The sequence below is a fragment of the Pongo pygmaeus genome, chromosome 1 (genome assembly GCF_028885625.2).
Source record: "Pongo pygmaeus isolate AG05252 chromosome 1, NHGRI_mPonPyg2-v2.0_pri, whole genome shotgun sequence".
Classification (NCBI taxonomy): domain Eukaryota; kingdom Metazoa; phylum Chordata; class Mammalia; order Primates; family Hominidae; genus Pongo; species Pongo pygmaeus.
The window spans coordinates 72945496-72969898 of NC_072373.2; the positions used below are offsets into that span (position 1 = coordinate 72945496).

The 24403-nt window shown below is 41.7% G+C and overlaps 1 protein-coding gene across 1 annotated transcript in view; it reads left to right on the plus strand.

The window, feature by feature from the left end:
- The window catches only part of ASTN1 (astrotactin 1), a 315948-nt gene that overhangs the window by 192804 nt on the left and 98741 nt on the right, over nucleotides 1–24403 (plus strand). Inside the window, exon 9 of the mRNA XM_054448052.2 lies at nucleotides 17884–17958. Within this exon, the coding sequence (XP_054304027.1) occupies nucleotides 17884–17958 (75 nt within the window). The remainder of the gene's footprint in view (nucleotides 1–17883; nucleotides 17959–24403) is intronic.

Sequence of the window (24403 nt, forward strand, 5' to 3'; positions counted from 1 at the left end):
CTGGTGCAACTGCCACATTGAACCACTTACATTATCCAAACAGACCATGTTCTCACACATTCTTCAGCTCTCCCCTTCCTGGACCGGACCCTCCCTCTTTGATCATTGAATTTCACCCACCCCAACATCATAGCTGCTCTCCTCCTCATGTGCATACCTGGAAACATCAGACCTTTTCTGTCTTCCAGTGTCCTTTTGCAAATCCCCCCTCAATCATCATCTGTGGATTTCCCTGCCTCCCCTTAGTTTCACACTGCCCTTTTCCATCCCTCTATTCCTTACCTTCCTTACCTTACATAAACATGTGCAGACATATAATTGTCCCTGCTAGACCATGAACTCCTGAAGGCTCATGCTAGGTCTTTTCACTCTGTGTTCCTGAGTTGTCTATCACAGGGTCAGGCACAAAGTAAAGCAATTGTTCTCTCTCTATGCTGCACATTAGAATCTCTTTGGGTATATTAAAACATACCCATGGCCATGCCCCATATCAGACCTACTAAATCAGAAATTTCTGAAGGTCAAAAGTTCTCCAGGTGATTCTGGTGCCCAGTGATAGTATGGCGGTTCTTAAGGTCTGATTCACAGTCCAGCAGCATGGCATCACCGGAGAACTTGTTAGATCAGGTGAGATAGAGCACATTCAGGGTAGTAGGTTGTAGACCTGAGAACCTGTCATAAATACAAATTCTCCAGCCCACCCCAGACCTACTGAATCAGACACTCTTGAGGTGGGGCCCAGAAATTCACATTTCAATAAGCCCTCCAGGTGATTCTGATGCATGCCGAGATTTGCGAATGGCTGCTCTAGCAAAGGCGTCCAATAAGCCATCCCTGAATTGGACCATAAAGGCATTCCCTTCATCCTGAGTTACCGGCCCCTCGGTCTGCATAGCCCTCATTACTTCCCAGGATAAATGCAGTTGCTAAGGCCATGGCTTTGGAATCTCATTCTCTGTCTTCCCCCTATTTCTTTCCCACAGGAATCAATTAATAACAAACCCTATAACTCACAGGACTTTTCTTCAGGTTGGCTAGTCCCCTGGAGAAGGAAATTTGCAGAGACACAGCCTCATGCTTATCCTGCAGCTGGAAGCTTTGGGCACATTTAGTTGTAAAAGCCCCTTTACTGACTGAATTCTGCATGCTTAAGACTCTTCTGTCTTCCTGCTGACCTCCCCTTCCAGTTAGTTACCTCCTGTTGACTTCTCAAGACTTTTTTTATTTGGCACAATGAAACAGGCACCAATCTTCACCTCGTTGCCTCTCATGAAGCTAATTCCTACCCAGCAGAACAATCCAAAACTTGATAACATTTCTCATATAGAAATGTTATCTTCACTTCAAATTTGATACATACATTAACTATGCTGCCTCGTTAAAACAACTGAAACTCTTAGTTCAAATGTTTTCCTCCCTTCCCTAGCACAGTGAACTGAATAGAGCCACCACCACCTGGTATTCAAGCCGAACTGTGAGAATCATGCCAGACTCCTCTCTCTCCTTCATCATCATATCCAATCAATCAGCACATCATGATTGCTCTACTCCCTCAATATCACTTGGAGCTCTCCAGCTCTGATTGCTACAGGCATTCCTTGGCTTGGAGATGCATCACTTCAGTCTCTGCCTCCGTCTCCTTGTGGCATTCTCCCTGTGTGTGTCTGTGTCTCACGTGGCCATCCTCTTAAAAGGACACCAGTCATATTGGATTTTGGCACCCCCCTACTCCAGGCTGACCTCATCTTAACTAATTACACCTGCAAAGACCCTATTTCCAAATAAGGTAACATTTTGAAGTACTGGGTGTTAGAATTTCAACATATGTTTTTGGGGGGACAAAATTCAACTCATGTCGCCAGGTGTAATAATCATCTGCTTACTTGTTTCTTTCCTTAAGCTGTAGGTCCTGAAGGAGAGTTACCACATCTTATTTGACTTCATTTTCTTGGTGCTTCCTTTTTTTTTTTTTTTTTTTTTTGAGACAGAGTCTCGTTCTGTCACCCAGGCTGGAGTTCAGTTGAGTGGTGCGATCTTGGCTCACTGCAGTCTCTGCCTCCTAAGTTCAAGTCATTCTCCTGCCTTAGCCTCCCTAGTAGCTGGGATTATAGGCACCTGATACCACACCCAGCTAATTTTTGTATTTTTAGTAGAAATGGGGTTTCACCATGTTGGCCAGTCTGGTCTCTAACTCCTGAGCTCAGGTGATCCACCCACCGCAGCCTCCCAAAGTGCTGAGATTACAGATGTAAGCCAGCGTTCCCAGCCTGTTTCCTTGGTGCTTACTGTGGTATCTGACGCATAATAAACCCTCAGTAATTGTTTGCTGATTGAATGAAAGGAGAAGCATACATGTTAATTACCCTTCTAACAGATTTCTCAGTTTTTCGGTATCTTCAAATTCTTCTTTATTTTAGGTAGTTACCAAGGCTGTCATGTTCCTAAAAGCATCCCACCTTTTAGCATTTGAACCCGAAGTTCTCTAGTGTCTCAGCTTCTCCTTGCCCCATTCCATCCCACCCAAAACTCCTTCCTTTGATCTTATTTCCCAGTGTCATCAAGTCCATTGGCACATTTCTGGCTTTATTTCCTCCCCACTTAACCTAGATCTCACCCCCAAATCCTTGTCCCTTTTATCTTCTGCCACCCTGCCTGGCCCAACCTCAGCCTTGCATTGGTTTTCTGTGTGTGTCTCTACTGCTCTGGAGCTTCCTAGAGTTTGGGAGAGTCTCATAGAAACTGGCTGTGGGTAGGCATTCTGTAAAACCAGCCATGGACTCCAGCAGCATCGAACTCTTCTTACTCATTTCTTGTCATGTGCCAAAAACCTGTCCACTGTCCTCAGGCCTCAGCTCTGTCCTGGACCCTCCCCGTCAGCCTGAAACCTCAGATCTAATTTAGTGAAATGGGAACCTGGTTCCCTCACCTTCCTGTCATCTTACTCCCTGTCACCTCTCCTCTTGTTCACCCCCTCTCACTCCTTTCTTTGAAGTGGATGTGTTCTCATGTCACAGCTAAATTCTCCACCCTAAATTGTTGTTTCAACTCCTCAATTTCTCCAATCTTTGCCCCTCAGTCAGCCACTTCTTGCTTTTATGATCATACCTACACATCCTCTATCCCTTATTCAAATGTCAAGTGATTCCTTGACCCATTAACTGGTTTTTCTCAGTTATTTTCACTGCCTGTACTTCCTAAGAAAAATACATACACTTCTTGTCTTTAATTTTGTCACCAGTTAATTTCTTAAAGAAGATTGTTGATATTGGTGTTATAATTATTACCTTGAAAGTTTAAACTCAATTTGGCAATCTCTCCCTCTCTTCCTCTTCCTCTTTTCATCTCCCTTACACACACAAACTCTCATACACACACACACAAACAGCACACTCATGGAAATTGTTCTAATATCACACACTTCTGCTAACTTATAATCACCAGAATCATTCATTAAACAGTTTGGCTGTGTTTTTTTGTTTTGTTTGGTTTTCCTGAGGGCTTTGCTGTGTTTTGAACTCTGCCACATGCTGCTAATACAGTGATAGGAAGGCTCACAGGGTCCCTGCCCTCCAGGGACTAATGCTCTGGCAAGGGAGTCACTGAAACAAACAACTAAATAAATACATCACAAGTACTTACAGATTGTGAAAAATACAAGGGGGTAAAAAGACAGGGAGGAGTGGACTAACCTGAAATGGGGGAACCAGGGCCTCTCTGAGGCAGTGTGTTTAAGTTGACACTGAAAGATGAGAAAGGACCAGCCAAGTCAGAAGGGAGGGAAAGAGCTTTCTAGGCCTAGGGCACCCTGGATGGCCCTGGAAGGGGAGAAAGCCAGGCGCCTTCTAGGGACTGTCAGCCACCATTGCTCTATCATCATAGATGATAGCCACCATTGCTACATCATCATAACAGGGAGAGAGAGGCAATGGGCAAGATTGGTGTGGTAGGCAAGGGCTAGAGCATGCAGGAGTCTTGATGACCAGGGTGAGGATTTAAAGCAGGGAAGTGGCATGATCCCCCTATAGCCCAGGGCTTAACCCTCACTTTCTCAGAGAGGCTCCCCTTCACCATACATGCTCAAGGACTGTTTCCCTTCTTTAGAGCACTTTCCTCAACATGTGGTTATATATTCATGAAACTGCCTGTAACAGACCCCCATCAGTTTTGCTTCTGTTCATCTCTGTATCTCCAGAGCACAGAGCTTGGCCATGCCAGCTGCTGAATTCATATTTTCTGAACAAATGAGTGAATATTTCCTCATTTCTCTTAGGTATGATTTTTGGCAATTCAGCCTCTCTGAGCCTCAGTGAGCTTATCTATACAATAGGAATATTAAGTGATCAGTCATTGGACTTGTTTTTACTGTCTTCTGTTTCTGTGTCCTTTATGTTGACTCCAAGTCTTTATCTTTGTACTTGCCTCTCTTCTAAATGCCAGCTCTGCTTAGCTAGCTACCTGCTGCACATCTTGCCAGATGTTCACAGATAACACTCAGCCTTTTCAGTTCAACCTTATCATTTCTTGCCCCACTAGGCCCTCCCCTTACCCCCACACACATAAAATCATCCTCTGGAACTACCTGTTTCTATTCATGGCAAAATCATTCTCCTAGTCCTTCTAGCTCAAAACTCTGAGTCCATCTTACACTATTTCCTCTTCCTTGACCACTGCTTAAAATATCTTCCAACAAATTCTGCCTAAGAATTGTCCTTCTCTTCCAAATCCACATCTTCCCACTGAATTCAGATCCTAAGTACTCATTTTACCTTGATTGCAAAAGGCTTCTCTACTGGTTCCTCTCCCTCTGGGTTTTTTTTTCCCATTTGTCTTGCTTTCACAGAAGCAAAATCTTGGTGCTACCTTCCTGTATTCAAAACCCATCAGTGGCTCCCCATTAGCTACCCAAGTATAGATTTGCTTTCAGGTACCATCATGTTATGGCTTTAATTTATTTTTTCCATCTCTGTGTATCCTACATTTCAGATGAACTAGACCCTTTGCTGTTTGTAATGTTCCCTCACATCCACCCGCCTCCATGCCTTTGTTCATACTATTATTTCTGCAGCAAACCTCCCTTCCTTCTGTATCTTCAATGCCTAGACTCAGTGCATCCTTCGAAGCTTAAAGCTTATCTAAAATAGCTCTTCCTGACTGAGCCTTTTCCATGACCCTTGAACAGGATGTGATTTCTTCTTCCTCTGAACCCACTCACTCTCATTTCACTTGAAATCTCTTCCACCCTGCCTGGAAATGAGGATGTGACCCCAAGTCATTAGCCTTCAGCCAGTGCAGCCCAATGACTCTCCTTAGTTCTCCTGCAGGAGCGAATGCTGATAACTCACAGAGGTCTTTGCCAGGGCTCCGGTGTCTGAGAGCTCTGTGCTTGAACCCTGGCTCTGTTGCATGTTAGCTATGAGACTTTGGCTTATGTTATTTAATTTCTCTAGGCCTCACTTTCCCCACCCGTTAAATAAGACTAATATAACAGCTGTGCCTCAGAGGGTCTTAGGAGAATTAAGTGAAAAAAAGTACTTGGCTCATTGGCTAGTATAAATGCACAAAAAGTAATAGCTTTTACTTGTTCAATCATCAAAATTGACAAAATAAATGCCATAGTTTGTTTACTTGCCATCCTTGTTTCATCGGCTCCTGATCCAGGACAAGGACCCGGCCTTTTATCTTTGTAGCCCAGTGCTCTCCATAGCGCCTGTCCCATCAGAAGTGTGTGATAAAAACTTGAGGAATGAATCAGTACGTTAATGACATTCTTGATGGCAGAATATGTGTATTAATCATTTCTGTTTCCCTTGACTGTATTTAGCCAAATTTTTTTTACATGGCAACTGGATAATATTTTTTAAGTAAACAGATAAATGAAGAAATGAATGAATAATTGAATTAATAGTGAAACTTGCTAAATATATGTTGAATTTAAACACATTAGTAGATAGAAAAAGACTTTGGGAAAAGGATAAAAGCTCTATACTAAATATAGTTCCTTGATGGATATTTTATTCTTCCCTGGTTTCCTTATTTGTAAATTTTTCCTAGCATAAAATCACAGAAATGTAGGAAGCTATGTTTTCTATTGCACATCCAGTCCCTTATTATTCACTGTCTCTTGTGCTAGTACTGTTCACTCTCCTACTTTGTCACTGGAATTTAATGTGAGCGTCTGTGGTGGAGGAGGAGTCCCCAGGTTTGCACCCTACTTGGTACAGGGATGTAACATTCAGTTGTGAATATGTGTTAAACTGTTTTTCTTGTACAGGGATGGATTTGCACAGATCCATTGCCAAGCTCTTGTCCTGTTCATTTGTGAGCAAAGATGGGTGCCCGGGGGCACATGGCAGGCTGTGCCCATGGACAGGAGTAAGCGAGCTGAACAAGCTTTCAGGACCACTGAACTTGAGACCTTGGCTGTATTAGCCCAGGGTAAAAGTCAACTGAGCCTTTAGATGCAGAACCAGAGAGAAGTGGAGGGAAGAAAACAGTAGTTACTATTATTACCATTTTACAGAAAAGGAAACTGAAGCTTGGAAAGGTCAAATATCTTTAGCTGTATCAGTTGCATGAAGCTAGCAAGAGACTTGAATCCAGAACTTGGACTTGAATGGAGATCTATCTGACTTCAGAGCTCACCAACAAAACCCGAGCCATGGTGAGACTGTCTTGGGGTGATTTGTGTGGGAGACTGCAGGCTCAGTGTTGGTCAGCGAAGGACCCTGCTCTCAGCATGCTCTTTCTGCCTGACTGCTTTCAGTGTCTGCAGCAGCTGCTAGCAGGGTGAGAGAGGAGGAAGAGAGCAGTCGTGAGTCTCACCAGCCATCTGACTCCCTACCCACAAAGAAAATGCTGCAGCTGTGACATATCTGTGTTTGTGAGTGTGTGTGTCACATGTACACAACCACATTTGTGTATGTGTGCATAGATGGGGGCATCTGTACCTGTAGATGCATTTCTGAATGTAGGAAAATCTCAATACTGCATAATACTGTTTTCATGGAACTGTTGATCCTCAGAAGTAGAAATGATTGACAGTTTTCAAAAACAAATGTGCATCTCATATAATTGTAATGAGATTTGGGATATCTTAATTCATTAATAAAGGGGACAGGAAGGAACTCAATATGCTTCACCTCTCATTATCCAGAAATTTAAAAAACTGGGTTCCAATGAATTCTTAGGCTGGATTGCAATTTCTGTTTCTATGGTAATTATATTATACAGAATACCAAACTCATCTATAAAGATCAGCTAAGGTGTGAATGTATACATGTTAGGTCAGCAATTCCCAACCTATTGTGTGCTTTAGACTCATCCACCTAATATTTTAAAAATATTGGTGTTTGACCCAACCCTAGATTGGTGAAACAAGAGCCATCAAAATTTGAGGACCAGTTTACCCATATGTTGGGTGAATCTGATGTACCAAAGTTTGAGAACAATTCTGCTTATGAAGGATGTCATGATAAATGAGATTTTTAATGAGAGAATATTTATAAAGGAAGACAGGTAAGTGACTCTAATACAACACGGTGTATGCTAATATTGCCCCATGAAAACACAGGCAAGGGGACAGGTAATTCTTTCTATGCACTACAGATAACTTCTGCTCCACCCACTACTTTATACCCAGAGGCCAGTGAGGGACAAGCTAAGCTGATGCCCAGTGAACAGCCCTGTATGTAGACCCAATGCTGCCTTTGTATGTTTTCTCCAACAGCTTTATGCCCATGATGGGGAGAAGAGCAGAGAAAGGTGTGGGAGAAATCCCAGGATATGTGCTCCATGACAATCCTCCCCTCTGCCCCTTACTAGCAGTGTGACCTTGGGCAACTAACGTGACCTTGATGAACCCTTATTCACCTTTGCCACTTGGGGATAATAACACAGCTGTAGAGTTCTCTAGGTAGCTGTGAAATGACACATGGGCAGCACCGAGCAGAGTACCTGCCTGGCTTGTGAAAATGCACAATAAATGGCAGCTGCTATTACCAGCTTTTTCTGACCCACTCAAGATTTCTTCCCTTTGCCTTATACAATTCTTGATCCCAAAATATACAGGGAAACTACAGTTCTCTGGGCTAAGCTTCCTCATGTGGGGACAGATGAACTCTGCCTCTGCCTTCTATGATGACCCTTAAATCAAAGGAGCAGCTGGCCCTTCTCCCTCTAAGTCAGGTGCTGGGAGTCAAGGTATGAATGCCTCCTGAATAACTGGGGCCCATGAGAGTGCCCCTCACTTTCTTATTCTCTGACTTGATCTTTGTTGGCTAAAAGACTGAGTGTGATGACAAAAAGTTCAAGTGTGAACACTACATTTATGTTTACATGTGTGTACATGTGTATTTGTCTTTATTGCCATGTTTTGGGGCAAGGTTGTATCCTTGAGTTTCCAAATCTAGAAGAAAAGGTACAACATTTTGCTCACTATTACCAGTTTCAAAATCATTTGATAAATCTATAAAATTTCTTTTCAGGCTGGGTGCGGTGGCTCACACCTGTAATCCCAGCACTTTGGGAGGCCAAGGCAGGCGGATCACAAGGTCAGGAGTTCAAGACCAACCTGGCCAATATAGTGAAACCCTGTCTCTACTAAAAAGTACAAAAATTAGCTGGGCCTGGTGGCGGGCACCTGTAATCCCAGCTACTTGGGAGGCTGAGGCAGGAGAATCGCTTGAACCCAGGAGGCAGAGGTTGTAGTGAGTCGAGATCGCGACACTGCAGTCCAGCCTGGGTGACAGAGCGAGACTCCATCTCAAAAAAAAAAAATTATTTTCAACATTTAGAATCAAAATTCCTATTAATGTGTGTATAATAACAGTTAATATTTATTAAAAATTGACTGCATCCCAAGGTTATTGAAAGTTATTTGCACATATTAAAAAAGTATTCAACCCTATGCAGTTGATGAGGTAGACAATATTATTATCCCTAATTTATAGTTGAGAAAATAGAGCCACAGAAGGAAGGGATCATGTCAGTTTTTTATTGCTCTATCTTTAAATGATATAATTTATATAAAGCACCTGTGTGCACATATACATTAAAATATAGAATGAAAGCTACCCAAAATAATGATTAAAAATTAATAACCAAAGATTATCAAGAATTTGAAATTTATTTATACACGGTGTTCAACAATATCATGTTTTTTTGGCGTATACTGTACTTCAGGATTCCCATTTTACATGTGAAGAAGTTGAGGATCTGTGGTGCTCTTATTTGCCTGAGGACATAGGAGCAAAGGGGAGTTTGCACTGGTAACTTCCATGGAGGGCCCTTCTTATATCCCATTGCCTATGAAATGCCAGGAGCGGGCTGGGATGGCAGCACTCTAGTCAGGAGTGGAAACTGTTCATGCCTAATTACTGGAAGGAGGCCTGAGTAATAGGCATGGGCAGGCAGGCAGGTGGATGTGGTGGTGAAAGCTTTGTGTCTTGATTACCTCTGTTTTCTCAGTTATTGAGGAAGCACATCATGTGCTGAGGGAGAAGATGGGGGAGGAGGTGTCAGAGGTTTGAGAGAAAGAAGGTATGAAAAGGTGATCTAGAGAAAGGGAGAGTGAATGAACGAGGAAGATGTAGTTTGATCACTGGGCAGTATTCAAGAGCCCACTTGAGGTTAGCGGTCAGGGATTTTAAATGAAACTGATCAGTGTGGTGGCCAACTGCATTCATCTGTGCAAACGCAGAAATGGAGCCACAGGGTCGTTGAGTTTAACCAGTGTTGGAGTGTTTCAGACAAGTATGATGAAGTGGTGGAGGAGCGTGGGAGTTGAGGTTACATGAAAGGGAATGATTACAATAATGGATGACATAATTTAATGTGAAAAAGAAGGAAGAACATACACGAGGTGGGTGAAGGTCAGAAAAACAGTGGTAGAATGAATAAATTCTAAGCATCCAGGAGGTAGAAAATTGTTGTGGCATTAGAAACAATAAGTTGGGAAAGTAGGAGATGATGCTTAGATATTGGGATTCTTGAAATTGAGACCAGGGAGGGGTTGCAGATATTGGTTATCTAGGACATGACCATGGGAAAAGGAGGGTAGAGATAGGATCATTAGAGGAGAAAGGTCAAAGAGCTGAGTGACTTGATCTTAGTGAATATTTAAGTTACCAAAAATTATGGAGAAGTGTTGGGAGAGGACAGTGATCCAGGATCTGAAATGAGGAGGGAAGATGGGGGCAGAGCAGTATAGGTATGACTGTAGCAAGGAGGGAAGTGGATAGGGCACTCTCATGGCATGAATTAATGAACTTATCCAAGGTCACACAGATAGTAAGTGGTAGAGCCAGGCTTTAAACCTACTCAGTCTGGCTCCCGCACCTACATGAACTACTCTTCCAATTACTGACAAGTGTGTTATTTTTCCGTATAAAAAATTATAAATAAGTTTGTTTTCTACTAATAGACATTAAATAGTACAATCATATCAATATTTAATTTTTCTTTGCATGAGATTTATATGGTAAAAGATAACATGAGTTTGAGGCCAAGCATGGTGGCTCACAGCTGTAATCCCAGCACTTTGGAGAGCACAGGCAGGAAGATTGCTTGAGTCTAGGAATTAGAGGCTACAGTGAACTATAATTGCACCACTGCATTTCGGCATGGGTGACAGAGTGAGATCCTGTCTCTAAAAAAATTAAAAATTTAAAAAAAAGTAGTAGTTCATTTAGCAACTGTAGGCACTCTTTTATCACCATTTTATTTTATTCATTGAAACACTTCAACACTGGTTAAACTCAACAACCATGTGGCTCCCTATCTGTGTTTCCACAAATGACTGCAGCTGGCCACCACACTGATCGGTCTCATTTAATATCCCTGACCGCTAACCTCATGTGGACTCTGAATACTGCTGGCTGATCAACATGTAATAACTCAAGGCACCATTTTATCTTCATTTTACAGATGAAAGTACAGTTGTGTACCACATAATGACATTTTAGTCAACAATGGACCACATGTACAACAGTGTTCCCATGAAATTGTAACACTGTATTTTTGCTGTACCTTTTCTATGTTTAGAAGCATAAATATTTACCATTGTATTATAATTACCTATAGTATTCAGTATAGTAACATACTGTACAAGCTCATAGCCTAGGAGCAATAGGTTATACTATATAGCCTAGGTGTCTAGTAGGCTATACTATCTAGGTTTGTGTAAATGCGCTATAATTACACAATGACAAAATCACTTAATGATGCATTTTTCAGAATATATCCTCATCATTGAGCAACTCATGATTGTACTGAGATTAGGGAAATCAAAGGACTTATCTGAGGTCATATAATTCAATGATTGCCTCATCCAGGGCTTAGATTCAGCTCTGTCTAACCCTCAACCTCATTTGCAATACAGTGGAGCTCTTTCTTGAGCACCTGCTATGTAATGGTACTACTGTGCGCACTGTGGGTATAGTAGTCATGATGACAAGGTCCTTTACATCTGGTGAGCAGAAAATAGTCACTAAATATTTATAAAGGAAAGTGCAGGGTGCCATGAGAGAATATAACAAGGAAATATAACCTAGTCTAGGAGTGCCAGGGAAGGCCTATTTTAGGAAGTCATTTTTCAGTTAGACCTTAAGAATAGTATAAGTTGTCCAAGTAAATAGCAGTTGAGGGACAAGGGATATGTCGGGGGTGGTATTCCAGGTAGAGAAACATCTGCAAAGGCCTCAAGCCTTATAGCATCCTTTGTAAACTTTAGGCATCATTATTCGTCATTATTCTTACTAACTTCTAATAAAGCCGCAGGTTTACCAGATAATCTAGGGATTGGTCGTTCCAAGTACTTATTTTTCCCAGAACTAGTAATGATTGTGAAGATAGTGACATGTAATAATCTCCCCATCTTATCATTAGGATAAATTGAGGCATGTGATGGTTCAGCCAACTGCATAGCAGAAAAATTCATTTTTGCCATTTTTCTCTTCACCCTTCTCCTGTATATATTGCAAACTGCCTTTCTCCAGAAGCACTGTTAAAATGAGCCTCTATTCTCTCTTTGTTTCATTACACCCTTCTTGTGATTTATTTACCTAGTTTAGAAAAGGAATGTTTAAATGTTCTCACATTACATGTAAATATAATATCCCATACTGAGACCCCAAAGTGCTATGAGTAGCTGGTCAGAAACTTTGAGACCATGCTTCTACCAGAAACTCAGCCAAATGTGGGCCAGAGGCAGGCTTGAAAGGATGTGCTTTCATTTAACTGTGGACAAATATTTCATTTGTAAAATGTTCCTTTTATGACAGGTAGAATAACATGTAAGTCCGGAAAAAGCTTATAGTTTCTCAAAGCCCGTAATGAAATGCCCTATTCATCACTGCTTCTGAATGAAACATCCCATCTATGCTGGACTATATCAAAGAGAATACACACACACACACACACACACACACACATACACACACCCCGTACCCACATTCATATATACACAGATACATATATACATACATATATTCTCTCTCACTCTGCTTATCTCCCTACTTTTCCTTCTTTCTTGCTTTCTTTTATCTATCTATCTATCTATCTATCTATCTATCTATCTATCTACCTACCTATCTATCTACCTACCTACCTACCTATCTCTATTTCTCCTCCGTATCCCTGGATGGCAAGTCTTATACAAGGAGGCCTATCACCAGACATGCTGGCCAACAGCTTCTGAGCTCTGTTTCCAAGTGCCACAGTTAGGTGGAAAGCTGGGACTAGCACTTAATCAAAAAGTGAATTTAAAGTACCCTTGTTAAGGCAAGAGTAGTCCCTTGCTGCACTGATATAGCCCATATGAAGGGAGCATCCAGTCAGGCTGGTCACGCAGGGTCTTTACTCACTCACTAGGTTACAGAGTGAAAGAAATGCCCAAGCTATCAGCATGAAGGACAAGCATCAAGTCAAGTCAAGGCCACAGCCAACCTCTGGCCCAACACATCACCCAGACTAAGGGAAAAATCCCTGCAAAAGTGGATATGTCCTAAAGGGGAGGAGAGAGAATTGGGAGAGAAACCAAAAACTTGAAAATTGCCAGTGCTTAGAGAAGACTCTGAATAGACTGTGGGTATTGTGTGAGACAGGAGGAAGAAAGAAAAGGCAAATAAAAGATTACCACTAGTTCTCAGCATATGCGTTTGCATGTGTGCCTGCTGGCTGCTGTGCATCCATTACAATGGGCTCCTTTGTGGCACAGGCTATGTTCCTGCATGGGCATGGGTCTGCGGTGCTTCATGTGATGTGCCTGAATGGAAGCCACCTGTAGCTGCCCACATGGGACGACAATCATCAGGGTCTTTATTTGTTAGAATGAAGATCTAAACAAACAAACAAACAAACAAAAATGCTCTATTCTGACTAAAAAGATGTGAGTGGTTTGCCCTGCACTGAGAGAATATTGGAGACCACATATCGAAGTGGATACGAGAGACTGAAAGTTCCTTCCAATGGCAGGGTTCAACCTTCTGCCCCACATCTGACCTGACACCATCCATGGGCTCCTCGATGGCTTAGAGCCCTTTCCACAAAACGAATATTGGCACAGTCTGCTCAATAATAATGCTGCTCACTTCTAATTGAGGCAACACTCTTACCATTGCAAGCAGACAGAAGCTGAGGCTTGCCACTCACTCTCCTTTCCAGCTCCAACCCAGAAAACCAGATAGGAGTTGCTGTCTCTTTAGAAGCCTCTGCTTACCCGGCCGAGAGATTGGTCCAGGTTGCTCATCTGACTCAGAATATGTCAGGCAGTTCTCCCACAGATTATTTTATTTCCTAATGAGGAGACAAAGTGTTTATTCTGTGGCCCATACGGCTAGGGGCCATCTCCACCATGTGTCTTAGCTGTTTGGAATGAAGTCCATAGTCTGAGAAACAGAGCAAAGGGAGGCGAGGGACACATAGAAGGGCCTTTAGACCCTGCTTGCAGGCATCTCAGAGGCAACTTCCATTTAAACCTGGATACAAGACTTCATGATAGGCTTTTTTTGGGGGAGTATTTTCTTACTTTCACTTGCACTCAAAGAGCCCAAATACAGAGGCCTTTCCTCTTTCAGTGGATCTCAAGTAAGTCCGTTTCAAAGCGTTATGAGTGATTTTACATCCAGCTCTTCATTACTTTGCCCCCGCCTTTTCCTGTATGGCCATCTGTGGCTTTCTACTTGTGTGCACCAAGCTCCCCTGCTAGACCCTCCATTGTCATTCCATGCACTGCCAACACCAGCCTTCTCTGCACCCAGGATGGAGACTCTACCACTAGCCATTACCACTTAGCTTATTTCCTAAAAACCCCTTCCTTTTCCCTTTTAACATTCTCAGTGGTTTGTCTGGGTCTATATGTGTTTCTTCACAAAGACCTTAGATTCCTTTGAGGGCAAGAATCTCTTTATCCCAATTCCTATTGCCTAATATCACAGTTCACACACAATAGGCCTCCACAAATATTTGCTAAATAAATCAAGTAAGATTTCTCGTCTCTCTGGCAGATCATTCTGGACTAGAGGGAAGAAATTAAGTAAATTCCCCTTTATTCCTTTGCTGGTGCAATTTGCTACTCGCTGACTTCTCTTGCCGTTTCACAATATGCTCTTCCCTGCTCTTTGTGTTTAATGTCAATGCTGTAGAGTTAGTTGCCCAGTGAAGTGACCACTGGGTGGGAAGTGGGAGGTGGGAGGTGGGGTGTCGGGGCTTTGGCCTTTCCATACTCACGTTGCCTCCTCTCCAGCCTATGTGAAGACATCTACAATCTGAGTTAAAGCCTGGCATTGGCATTGCATTTGCACCTTAGGGCAAGACACTTCTTCCTCTACTGAAATTTGGGAACCACTCCTTATTATAGTATTTATATTTGATGCATGTAATTGATCAATTTAACTTATTTAACAAATGATTCTATGTGTGGCACTCACTAAATGCCACACACTGTTCTAGGCACTTTAATTACATTAGCTAGTTCCTCCTCATAACAACTTTGTCAAATAAATACAGTTGTTACCATCAGCCTCATTTTACAGATGAGGATATGGGGTTACAGAATGATGAAGGAACTTGCCCAAAGTCACACAGTGATTGGTGGCTAAGCTGGCGTTTGAAATAGGCAGGCTAACTCCAGATTCCATGTCCTAAAACCACTGTGCCCTGCTGCCTTTAAATATGATCAGGATGGGGTCTACACTACACTCCTGCCTCTAAATGTGATCAGGGTGGGGTCTACACTGCACTCCTGCCTCTAAATGTGATCAGGGTGGGGTCTGCACTGCACTTCTCTACATCCTTCCAATTTGAGTTGATATTCTTAATTTTCAGGCCCCTCAAGAGCAGGAGGTCTCCTTGACCTAAACTACTTAGCAACACTGGATGTGTGCTTAATAGATATGTCCAAGCTCATTGCTTCCTTAACTTTGGCTTTGGCTTGAATACAGGTTTATTTGTGTCATTCTGCATAGCTAATTGTTCACATAGTATTTAATGCCAGTCATTTGGCTCCTGAAAATATATTTTCAAACAACCTAGGAACTATGCCAACAATTAACTATAATTACACATTGTATCAGTTTTGAGTGCTAGAAATGGCTGGAAGGCAAAATGTATGTTATTTAAAACGTTAAACTGACGGTAAATAAAATATGATCCTGCCCAAAATAGAGATAAATAAAATTGCACGTCCCCCTTTTTTTATTGCCCTTTCTAGGTGTCTGGGATTATAGGGAATATTTTTTTCTTGGGATTTCTAGACTTTTTCTTGAATTAACAGATATTTTTAGCTGTGCATAAACCACCTTTTTCTGTTCAGCAAAAAAGAATCAAATTCAAACCCTACTCTGTGGGTTCACCTACAATGATGAACAAACATAAAAAACACCTGGGGAGGGGCCTTTTATTTGATGCAAGAGTTATTCACAGTATACTGTTTGGATACTTTATGGAGCCAATTCTTGCCTCTAGGTATTTCCAAATTGAATCCCAGGAATAATGCATTTATAAATAGTAAGCTTAAATAATGAATACATTCATCCTAGCCACTTCCTTATATAGTTCCAATGGCTTTCCCTTGAAACAAATAAAGACTCTGGGTAATTAATTTGTTAACTTGTTGGGTTAAGTTGGTGATTTCCAACACTGTCAATATTTTGTAACAAATATTTTTAACCCCTTTTATTATGTGTAAATAAAATTCATAAAAAATAAAACCTGTATATACAAAATTTTAACAAATATAGTGTCTCAATATTAATTAAGGGAGAAAATAAGAATAATTTATAATGATATAACTGTTAATATTTAATAATATCTTCCTATGCTAATTATAATAAGTATTTTAATGCTTCATTACAATAAAATAAATAATAAATTTGATAGACATTTGTACCTAGTACAGATTCACCATAATATAATATGTAATATAATATGCAGTACTGTATTATGATATGTGTGAGAGCAATACAGACTGATACACATGTGCTGTATTGGTGATTCAAAGTGATTATACAATGTGTAACCTCCCCTCAAATTATAAAGTAGTTATGGACCTAGAAAATTCACTGTGTATTGAAACTGTACTTCGTGCTTATATGTCAATGGAATTAGCATCTATGCTCAAACCATTAGAAGCGGGTTTTCAAAACTTAAATAAATGTCTTGCATGACATTCAAAAGCTTGTAGGACATGGGAAAATTTTTGTTCTGCAGAACTGTCCTGAGCAATGCACTATTTTAGCCATCCTAGCCCCACCTTCTAAAGGGCAATAATGACCTTCAGTCATTGTGTCGTTGAAGAACAACTGCCATACATTTATCAAAATGCCCTCTATGGGGTGATACCCTCTGCATTGAAAACCACTAGATTAACTCCTAGTATTAGAATTAGCTCCAAATAATAATTATAATTTATTCTCCTGACTTTTTGTAGTCCTTGAAAACAAAAGGAATGTCTACAGTAAAATTGTCAATAATTGGGTTCATTATGAGACTGTAAGTTGCACAAGTGTAAGGGCTAAATCCACCTAGTGTGTGCAATAGCTCAGTACTCACAAGATCTGGGCTTTGCTAAGTCTTGCTTTAATAATTAAATAATGGGCTTAGAGATCTGGGTTAGTGAAAAGATACACACTATTTAAAAGAAATAGTCTTGTTACTTTCTAATACATGTGACAATACCTAGATGTTCACTAGAAGGAATTACAGTTAAAAAATATTTGCAAACATGATTTCAATTGTTTCTGTTTGAGTGAGTGACATTAAAATGTTTGAAGATGTCTGAAACCTATCAAAGACCCAGAATCCTCTTGTCATTTTGAATAAGAAAAGAAAACATGTTGAATATCCTGTATGAGCTGCAGTCTTTGGCCTAAGAGGTCTGCTTAATCTTCACAATGGTCTGTTAGGTAGCTATCATTTATTGACCCTATAGGAAATTAGGACTGGCAAGCAAATTATCTGTCCATGGTCAGACAGTTGATTCAACGTGAGAATGAGGTTTGAATCCAGAACTGTCTGATTCCCAAGAAATCACGCTGCTCTTCTTAAGGGAGATCAAGCTAGATTTCTGTGAATCTACATCTAAAGGACCATGAATTATGAATATGTGAGGTCTATCTTCATATAATTTTACTCTATATGTAGTTCCAATTGTCATGGCTATTAAATTCCATTTTCCTAGTAGTTCAGTGATTTTTACATTTATCGTGTTCTTCGTCAGGTCCCAGGATTCAAGGTCATGTGTGAGCTCATATTAGTGAGCTTCTTGAGGGCAGGGGCTATGCCCTGGATGGCTGGGCGTCTACCACCTAGCACTGTGCCTGGTACAAAGTGGGTGTTCAGTGAGTATTTGCTGAGTTGAATTTAATTGAATGATGTTTCTTCTTTTAGGCCATGGCCTTACACAATATTTCAGCGAGGCTTTGACCTGGTTTTGGGAGAGCAGCCCTCTGATAAAATATTTAGGTAAGTGATTGTCTAGGGACTTGCTTATGTATGTCTGCAAACCCTGTGTTCCGCTTCCCCCGAACTTACTTTCCTAGTGGTAAAGTATAAAATGGGAAACACCTTGAGTTGTCAAGGCCACCTGCTAACAAAAGTGTTTGCCCCCAGTCATGCCCAGGGACAACATGGAGGACTTGGAGATCAGACAGATTCTGTTTGGGCCCTGGCTTCCTTCTTTGCCAGCTCTGGGAACCTCACTAATTTACTCAACCTCTTGAAGCCTCCAGATTCTGCATTTGTTAAATGAGGCTATATTACATGCCTGGCTGTGTTATTGTGAGGGATATATGAGATAATGCAGGGAAAGTCCCTGGCACAGAAACTGGCACAGAGTAGGCAATTAATGTCAGTTTCTGCCTCTCCATTTTGCATCTAATTTGCACCTTCCTCATAGAGTCTTAAGTTGTTCAAAATGAATCTCTCCCACCCCTGCCTTCCCCTTTTCTAAACTCTACCTCATTATTATTTTCTTTTACCTACTACTTTGCTGATCAAATTGGATGCTTCTACTCCCTCCCAAATTTCTACCTACATACCTGGGAATAGCATGTATTAGAAAGGTCCACAGCAGAGGAATAATTTGAGTGTCAGCCAGGAAGGATTCAATTATCATAAAGTTTAATTCATACTAGGTCTTAGCTGGAACAGTTTATTTCCAAAATAAGATCTTACCATCCATTCATTTTGTCAATCTATCATTCACTTAACATACATTTGCTGAGTTCCTTCTAAGTGCTTGGCTTGGCAGTATGGGCATGAATACATGTCCCTCCTTGAGTAAGTCCTCTAGTAGAGGAAGTGAGTAGTCCTGCATAAGGAGCTGATGAATTCAGCTACTGCATGCCTTTTCTGGACAAATGGTGAGCAGCATAGGACAAATGGAAGACTTGCATCCATATAGTTTGCTGAGTCTCACTTCTTCACTGCCACCTTTCCAAGCCCCTTCCCAGACCATCCCTGTCAGCCATTCCTGGCCTAGGTGTTAATTTTTGCTCCTGCATTTGCCTCCTAGAGCTCACTCTTTTGCAAAGCTTCTACTGCTCCTCCTGTAGCTCGAGGTGGACTCAGCTTAGCCATAGCAGTGTTCTCTTAGGCATGCTCCTAGCTAGAGTGCGGATTCACAGAACCACTTCCTCAGAGGGCTTTCCTTTGTCCTTTTCTTTCCTGAGTGTCTGTCCCAGGGAAGTCTGGGTCATGCTAATGGCGTTGGCTACAGGCTGCTTTTGAGGATTTGTGCTGCAAGATATGTCAGCTCCATTCCTTGGACTGTGACATGGGCATTAAAACTTTCCAACAAGGATTTATCATTCGGCTGACTTTTTCTTTCTTTTTCCTATTGCTGATCTTCCAGGACTTCAAAGGGTGATAAAGATAAGGTAGATGAGGAGCCTAGTGGAATCTGGCTGATTGACATGGATAAGTTCCCCATTCCCTAAAAGTCAGAAACTAACAGTTTGAAAACAAGGGCCTTAAGAAAATTGCTATTCAAGCAAAACCTGCACAAAAACTGTTTCTATCCACACAAGCACGACTTATGTTGTTTTCAAAGTTGCTGGCTGCCAACTGGATGTTTTATCCAAGCACTATAGAGGGTGCCAATTGTGTGGTTTGACCCATGAGGTCAGATATCTCAGGAGCCAGTTGGTTAATCAATAAGTGATTAAGAATTTTTATCCCTAATATGGAAATAACTAGCCTCTCAAATGAAAGCAATGGGTCACAATCTGTTTATTTTAGGTACCAGGAACTTTAATCGAAACCACTCTGGCATCCAAGTAAACCACCTACCAACGACCACTCTAAAAAATTATATGACCTCGTCAATGACTGTAATTGGCTACTTATTTGCTACTATGCTCACTCATGATTAGTGTCCTGTTGAATTCCAAGCTCCTGAACATCTCTCTGGACTCTGAAATAGAGTTTAAATTCCGCCATTTAAATCTTTTTACTATTGAATGCCAACATACAATTTCCTCTAAATGAGCCACTCTTCTTCCAGAGAACCTTTTGTTCTTAGTTGAATCTGTTTTCTAAGTGATCCAATATCCACAATAAATTGAATATCTCCCACTCTGCTCATTTGCTCATACCCTTTCCTCTAGCAAGAATGCACATTTTTCTCGTAATATAAATGCTACCAGTTTTTATGGTCCAGATCAAGTCTCCACCAAACTCAGCATCTATTGAACACCTACTATTTCAAGGTACTGTTTCGGATGCTGCAGATATAACCAAACAAATATGACCAAGGTAGTCTCTGACTTCAAGCATTTACAGTCTCATCCAAAAAGCAATCTCCAACCCTGGCTGTCTATGAGAGTCCCCAGTGTGCTTTAAAAATGACTGACGATCATACCCAGAGCAAACCAATTAATTCATAAGTTCTGGAAGGTGTGGCGAGGGCATGAGTGTTTTTTAAAACGCACTATGGTGATTCTAACCTGAAGCCAGGATTGAAGAATATTGCTCTAAAATGTCTCCAATCCACTGTACCAAGCTGCAATGACTTTACCCTGCAAATGCCTATAATATACTGATTTTAATATGTATTTGTCAATTATTTTGTTTAATATTTATTTTTCAGCTGCCTATTTTTCCCCAATGAAATGATGTTCTTCTTGAGGGAAGGAATGGTATCTTATATCACTTTAAATATTTAACATCCAACATACAATTTTGAACACAGCAGGCCTTCAATAGATATATGTAGATAATCATTTCAGGCATTTCCTAAAAACTTGAACCCAGAGTAAGAAAAGACCTTGATGTTCAACCTAACCTTGATAATCTGCAATCCCAAATAACTTGGGAAGGGCCTAAACTAGACTCAAAGGATCTAAGAGGACCCTGAACCTACCAACTGAATCTTCCCACCAAACCCATTCCAGTGTCCAAAAAGTCCTTTCCACTGTGGTTTGGCTCACTCCTTTCCACTGGACTGTGGGGGTAGGGATTGGTACAGACCAAATTGATCCCACAGAGACCTTCCCTCAAAGTGAGTGCCTGCATCCTTTGGAACTATTCCTTGTCCTGGAATAGCCTGCTCTGAGGAAGCATGGAGATGCCAGGTCAAGAGCAATTGATCCGTTTCCTCACGTTCCATTTAATGGCAAGCCGTGGTGAGACCACAGCCTTGTTCTGTGCAGCACTCTCTGGTGAGTGTTTGCCTCTGGACAGGAATTTCTAGCTCTAGTTGAACACAGGGCTGTGTGCAGGACTCAGTGCACAGCTGAGCCATCAACTGCCCTGGTCAGCACCAGCTGTCTCCAGAGAAGGCCCGAGTTGGGAAAGCATTCTAGATGCTCACCCAGCTTCTCTTGGGTAGCTTTTTGAAGTTGTTCCTGCCAAATCTGCATGAATGAGGGACAGATGAGATTTTAGGACACAGCTTTTCTCTGACAGTTTGTTCTATATTTGGTTTTTGGAGTTACTCAGTAGATTTTGCAGATGAAAGAAAACTTTAGAATTCCGTAGGCCTGAGCCAGCATGAACTAGAAAGCTGCTGGGATCCATACCTGAGAATCAGACCAATCCCAATTTTTCCCATTTACAGAGGGTGACATTGGAGAGGTTACTAGCCTTAAAAATTAGTTGATACATCGGTAAAATGGGGCCAGATGACCAGCCTCAGAGGACAGTTGTAAGGATAAATGAGGACATGCTACAGAGCACCTGCCCCTTTACAGTTCTCTGCAAAGATTAGTCTCACCCAACACCTGACTTTGCTTCCCCTACAGGGTTTCACCTTGATCTTACCAGAGGCTGCTTTTCTTATTAACATGGTCCAGTGCAGTGTCTCAGGAGCTGCTTTGCACACAGGAGGTTTCTCACAATATCAAATTCATTTCCACCTTAACCTTTAAATCAGTTTAAACCCAGAGTTTAACCTATAGCCTGCTCTACATGGAGGATAATCTTCACCTTTGCTTCCATCTTTAAATTTGAACATTGAGATTATGGTCCCCAGAAACTTGTGCAAGCTAAAGAACCTAGTGAAATATCGTTATTGATCCGTCAATAAATATTTATTGAGTGACGTCTTTGGGGCAGAAATTGTATGAGGCAGTGGGGATACAAAAATGACAAGAACTGTCCTCTGCCATCCAAGAGCGCACATTCTTCTAAGTGGTGATGGACACATGAAGAGACAGGCACAACTCATCATTTCAGGAGCAGCAAGGGGCTCTGAGTCAGGTGCACAGGCTCAGCCCCTTGTTCAGCCTGAGGGTAGAGGGTGAAGGCCCTGGGGAGCTTTCTGGAAGGGGTAGGATCTTACCTGAGTCTGCAAATGATTAGAAGTCAGGCAAAGAAGAGAGGGGAGAAAATCCAGAAAGGACTATTAGGAGCAAAAGCAAAGAGGTGAGAAAATCAGGACAACTTTAGGAACTATGGTCAGGTCTCATTGTAAGAGCAGAGGGTGACCCAGGGTTTGGTGAAAAAAGAAGCTGAAGAAGCTATCAGCTATTGGGGATGACCTCTTTGGAGGCTGGGACTTTATTCTGTAGGTACAGGGTGCCATAAACAGTTTAAGTTGGGGGTAGATGTGATTTGCTTTTCTCTTAGAAATATTAATGTATTCAGAGGAGGAAGAGAACTGTGAGATGGATGGGCACGGAGCCTCCTCTTTCAAAAGAAAAATTAACCATCAGAAATGTAACAGAACTGCCAATGGCTTCCTAAAATCAGTTACATAAATTATAAACCACAGGTCACAGATTTGTTGCTCTGCATCAATGCAAATATTGTAATTTTGAAATCAAAATAGAAAACAAAATTTTATTTCTATGTTCAATAAGCTGCCTCCTCCTTGCTACTATTCAAACTACTTGTAGACATTCTCTCTAAAATGATATAATAGTGGAGGTGCCCCCACTCCAGCCTGCCTGTTATAGTGTTTCTAACTCAAGGATGTCCATTATGAAATGCAAAGTGAAATTATACAAATTCTTGGAGGTTGTTTTCTTCAACCTACATTATCCTTAAGTCCCGGATTCCAGGTACCTGAGGCAATCAGCCCTGAATGGGCTCCTTAATCTTACCAGATGAAGTGTGTGAGTGTGTGTTTGTGTTTGTGTTTGTGTTTGTGTTTGTGTTTGTGTTTGTGAGTGTGTGTGTGTATGTGTGTGTGAGTGAAGGGGCTGTCATGCTTCCAATTTTGCTAACTGCTTCACAGAAGAATGAAGTGATGATCTTCTATTGTCCCCTAAGTAACAAGCTTTCCTCTCCTGGTGCAGGCACCTCCCTGCACAGACCTACTGCTTGATACTCCTGTGAGTGGGGAGAATTGAGTGACTCTTTCAGAGCCAGAAGCATCTCTGACATTTCAATGCTGCTTAATGCAGAGGTTCACCAACTGGTCAGAGAAGTAGAGGCCCAAGAGTCAGGGTGGAAATTGGAGAAAATCCCCCAAATCCTGGCCACTTCCCTCCTACCAGTGGCTCTGCTGGCCCCTGGAAATCCCCTGCGTTAAGCTGGCATATGTCCCACACCCCTCCAGCTGCTCTAGGGCCCAGGACTCTCTTTCAAGGGTGTAGGCAGAAATCATGTGGCTTCTCTGCCCTCTAACTCATGAGCCCTAGTCAATGGGTCTGCTCTGTGGCCAGCTTACTGCAGAGGGCTACATTTTTTTTTTTAAATAAAAGATCTGAAGTCATCAATCTGGTTTCCTAGAATTTCAGGCAACCTGGGGAGGGGAGAGGGTTGTGCATGGGAAGAGAAAAGAGCAGGATTCTGAAATGGTGTTGTGTGAGCAGCATGCTAATGTAGTCAGCGCCTGGTTCTGTTTAATTGTAAGCATCCTTCCATTGTTCCTCCCTCCACATTAAGTGGGGAGGGGATGCCAGACTGCCACAGCCTCCTCATATCCCATCCACACTGGCTTTCATCCCACAGACTATTTTTGACTATGAACACAGAGCATTTGAATGCCTTTGAAATGAAATGAATGAATAAATAAACAAATAATCTCTCATGGTTTTCTTAAGCTCTCCCTTGAAATGCCGATTGATTCTTCTATTCCTTCTAGCCCTTGTTGTAAGAATAAAAAAAAATCTTCCCTGTATCCCAAGGGTTAGCACCTTTAGCCAATGGTGTGGGTAGGAGTGCAGAGAATAAATCTGGGCCTGTTTTGTTCATTTGTTCATCTGCTCTTCTCTCCTCCCTGGAGGCTCTTGGCTTCAGTCATTTCTGTTCCCATCACACAGAAGCTGTAAAGGGGTGCTTTCTTTCTTTCTTTTCTTTGTTAGGGGTCCTCCAGGCACAGAGAGATGCCATTGCCACCACTGTGGGTGTGCAGCCATGGGATGGGGACGGTGGGAGGCTGGCATCCCTCTTCAATTAAAATGCTTCCAATTATATCTGACTCAAGACAGGGGAAGCCCAGCTTCAAATCTGAAGAAAGCTG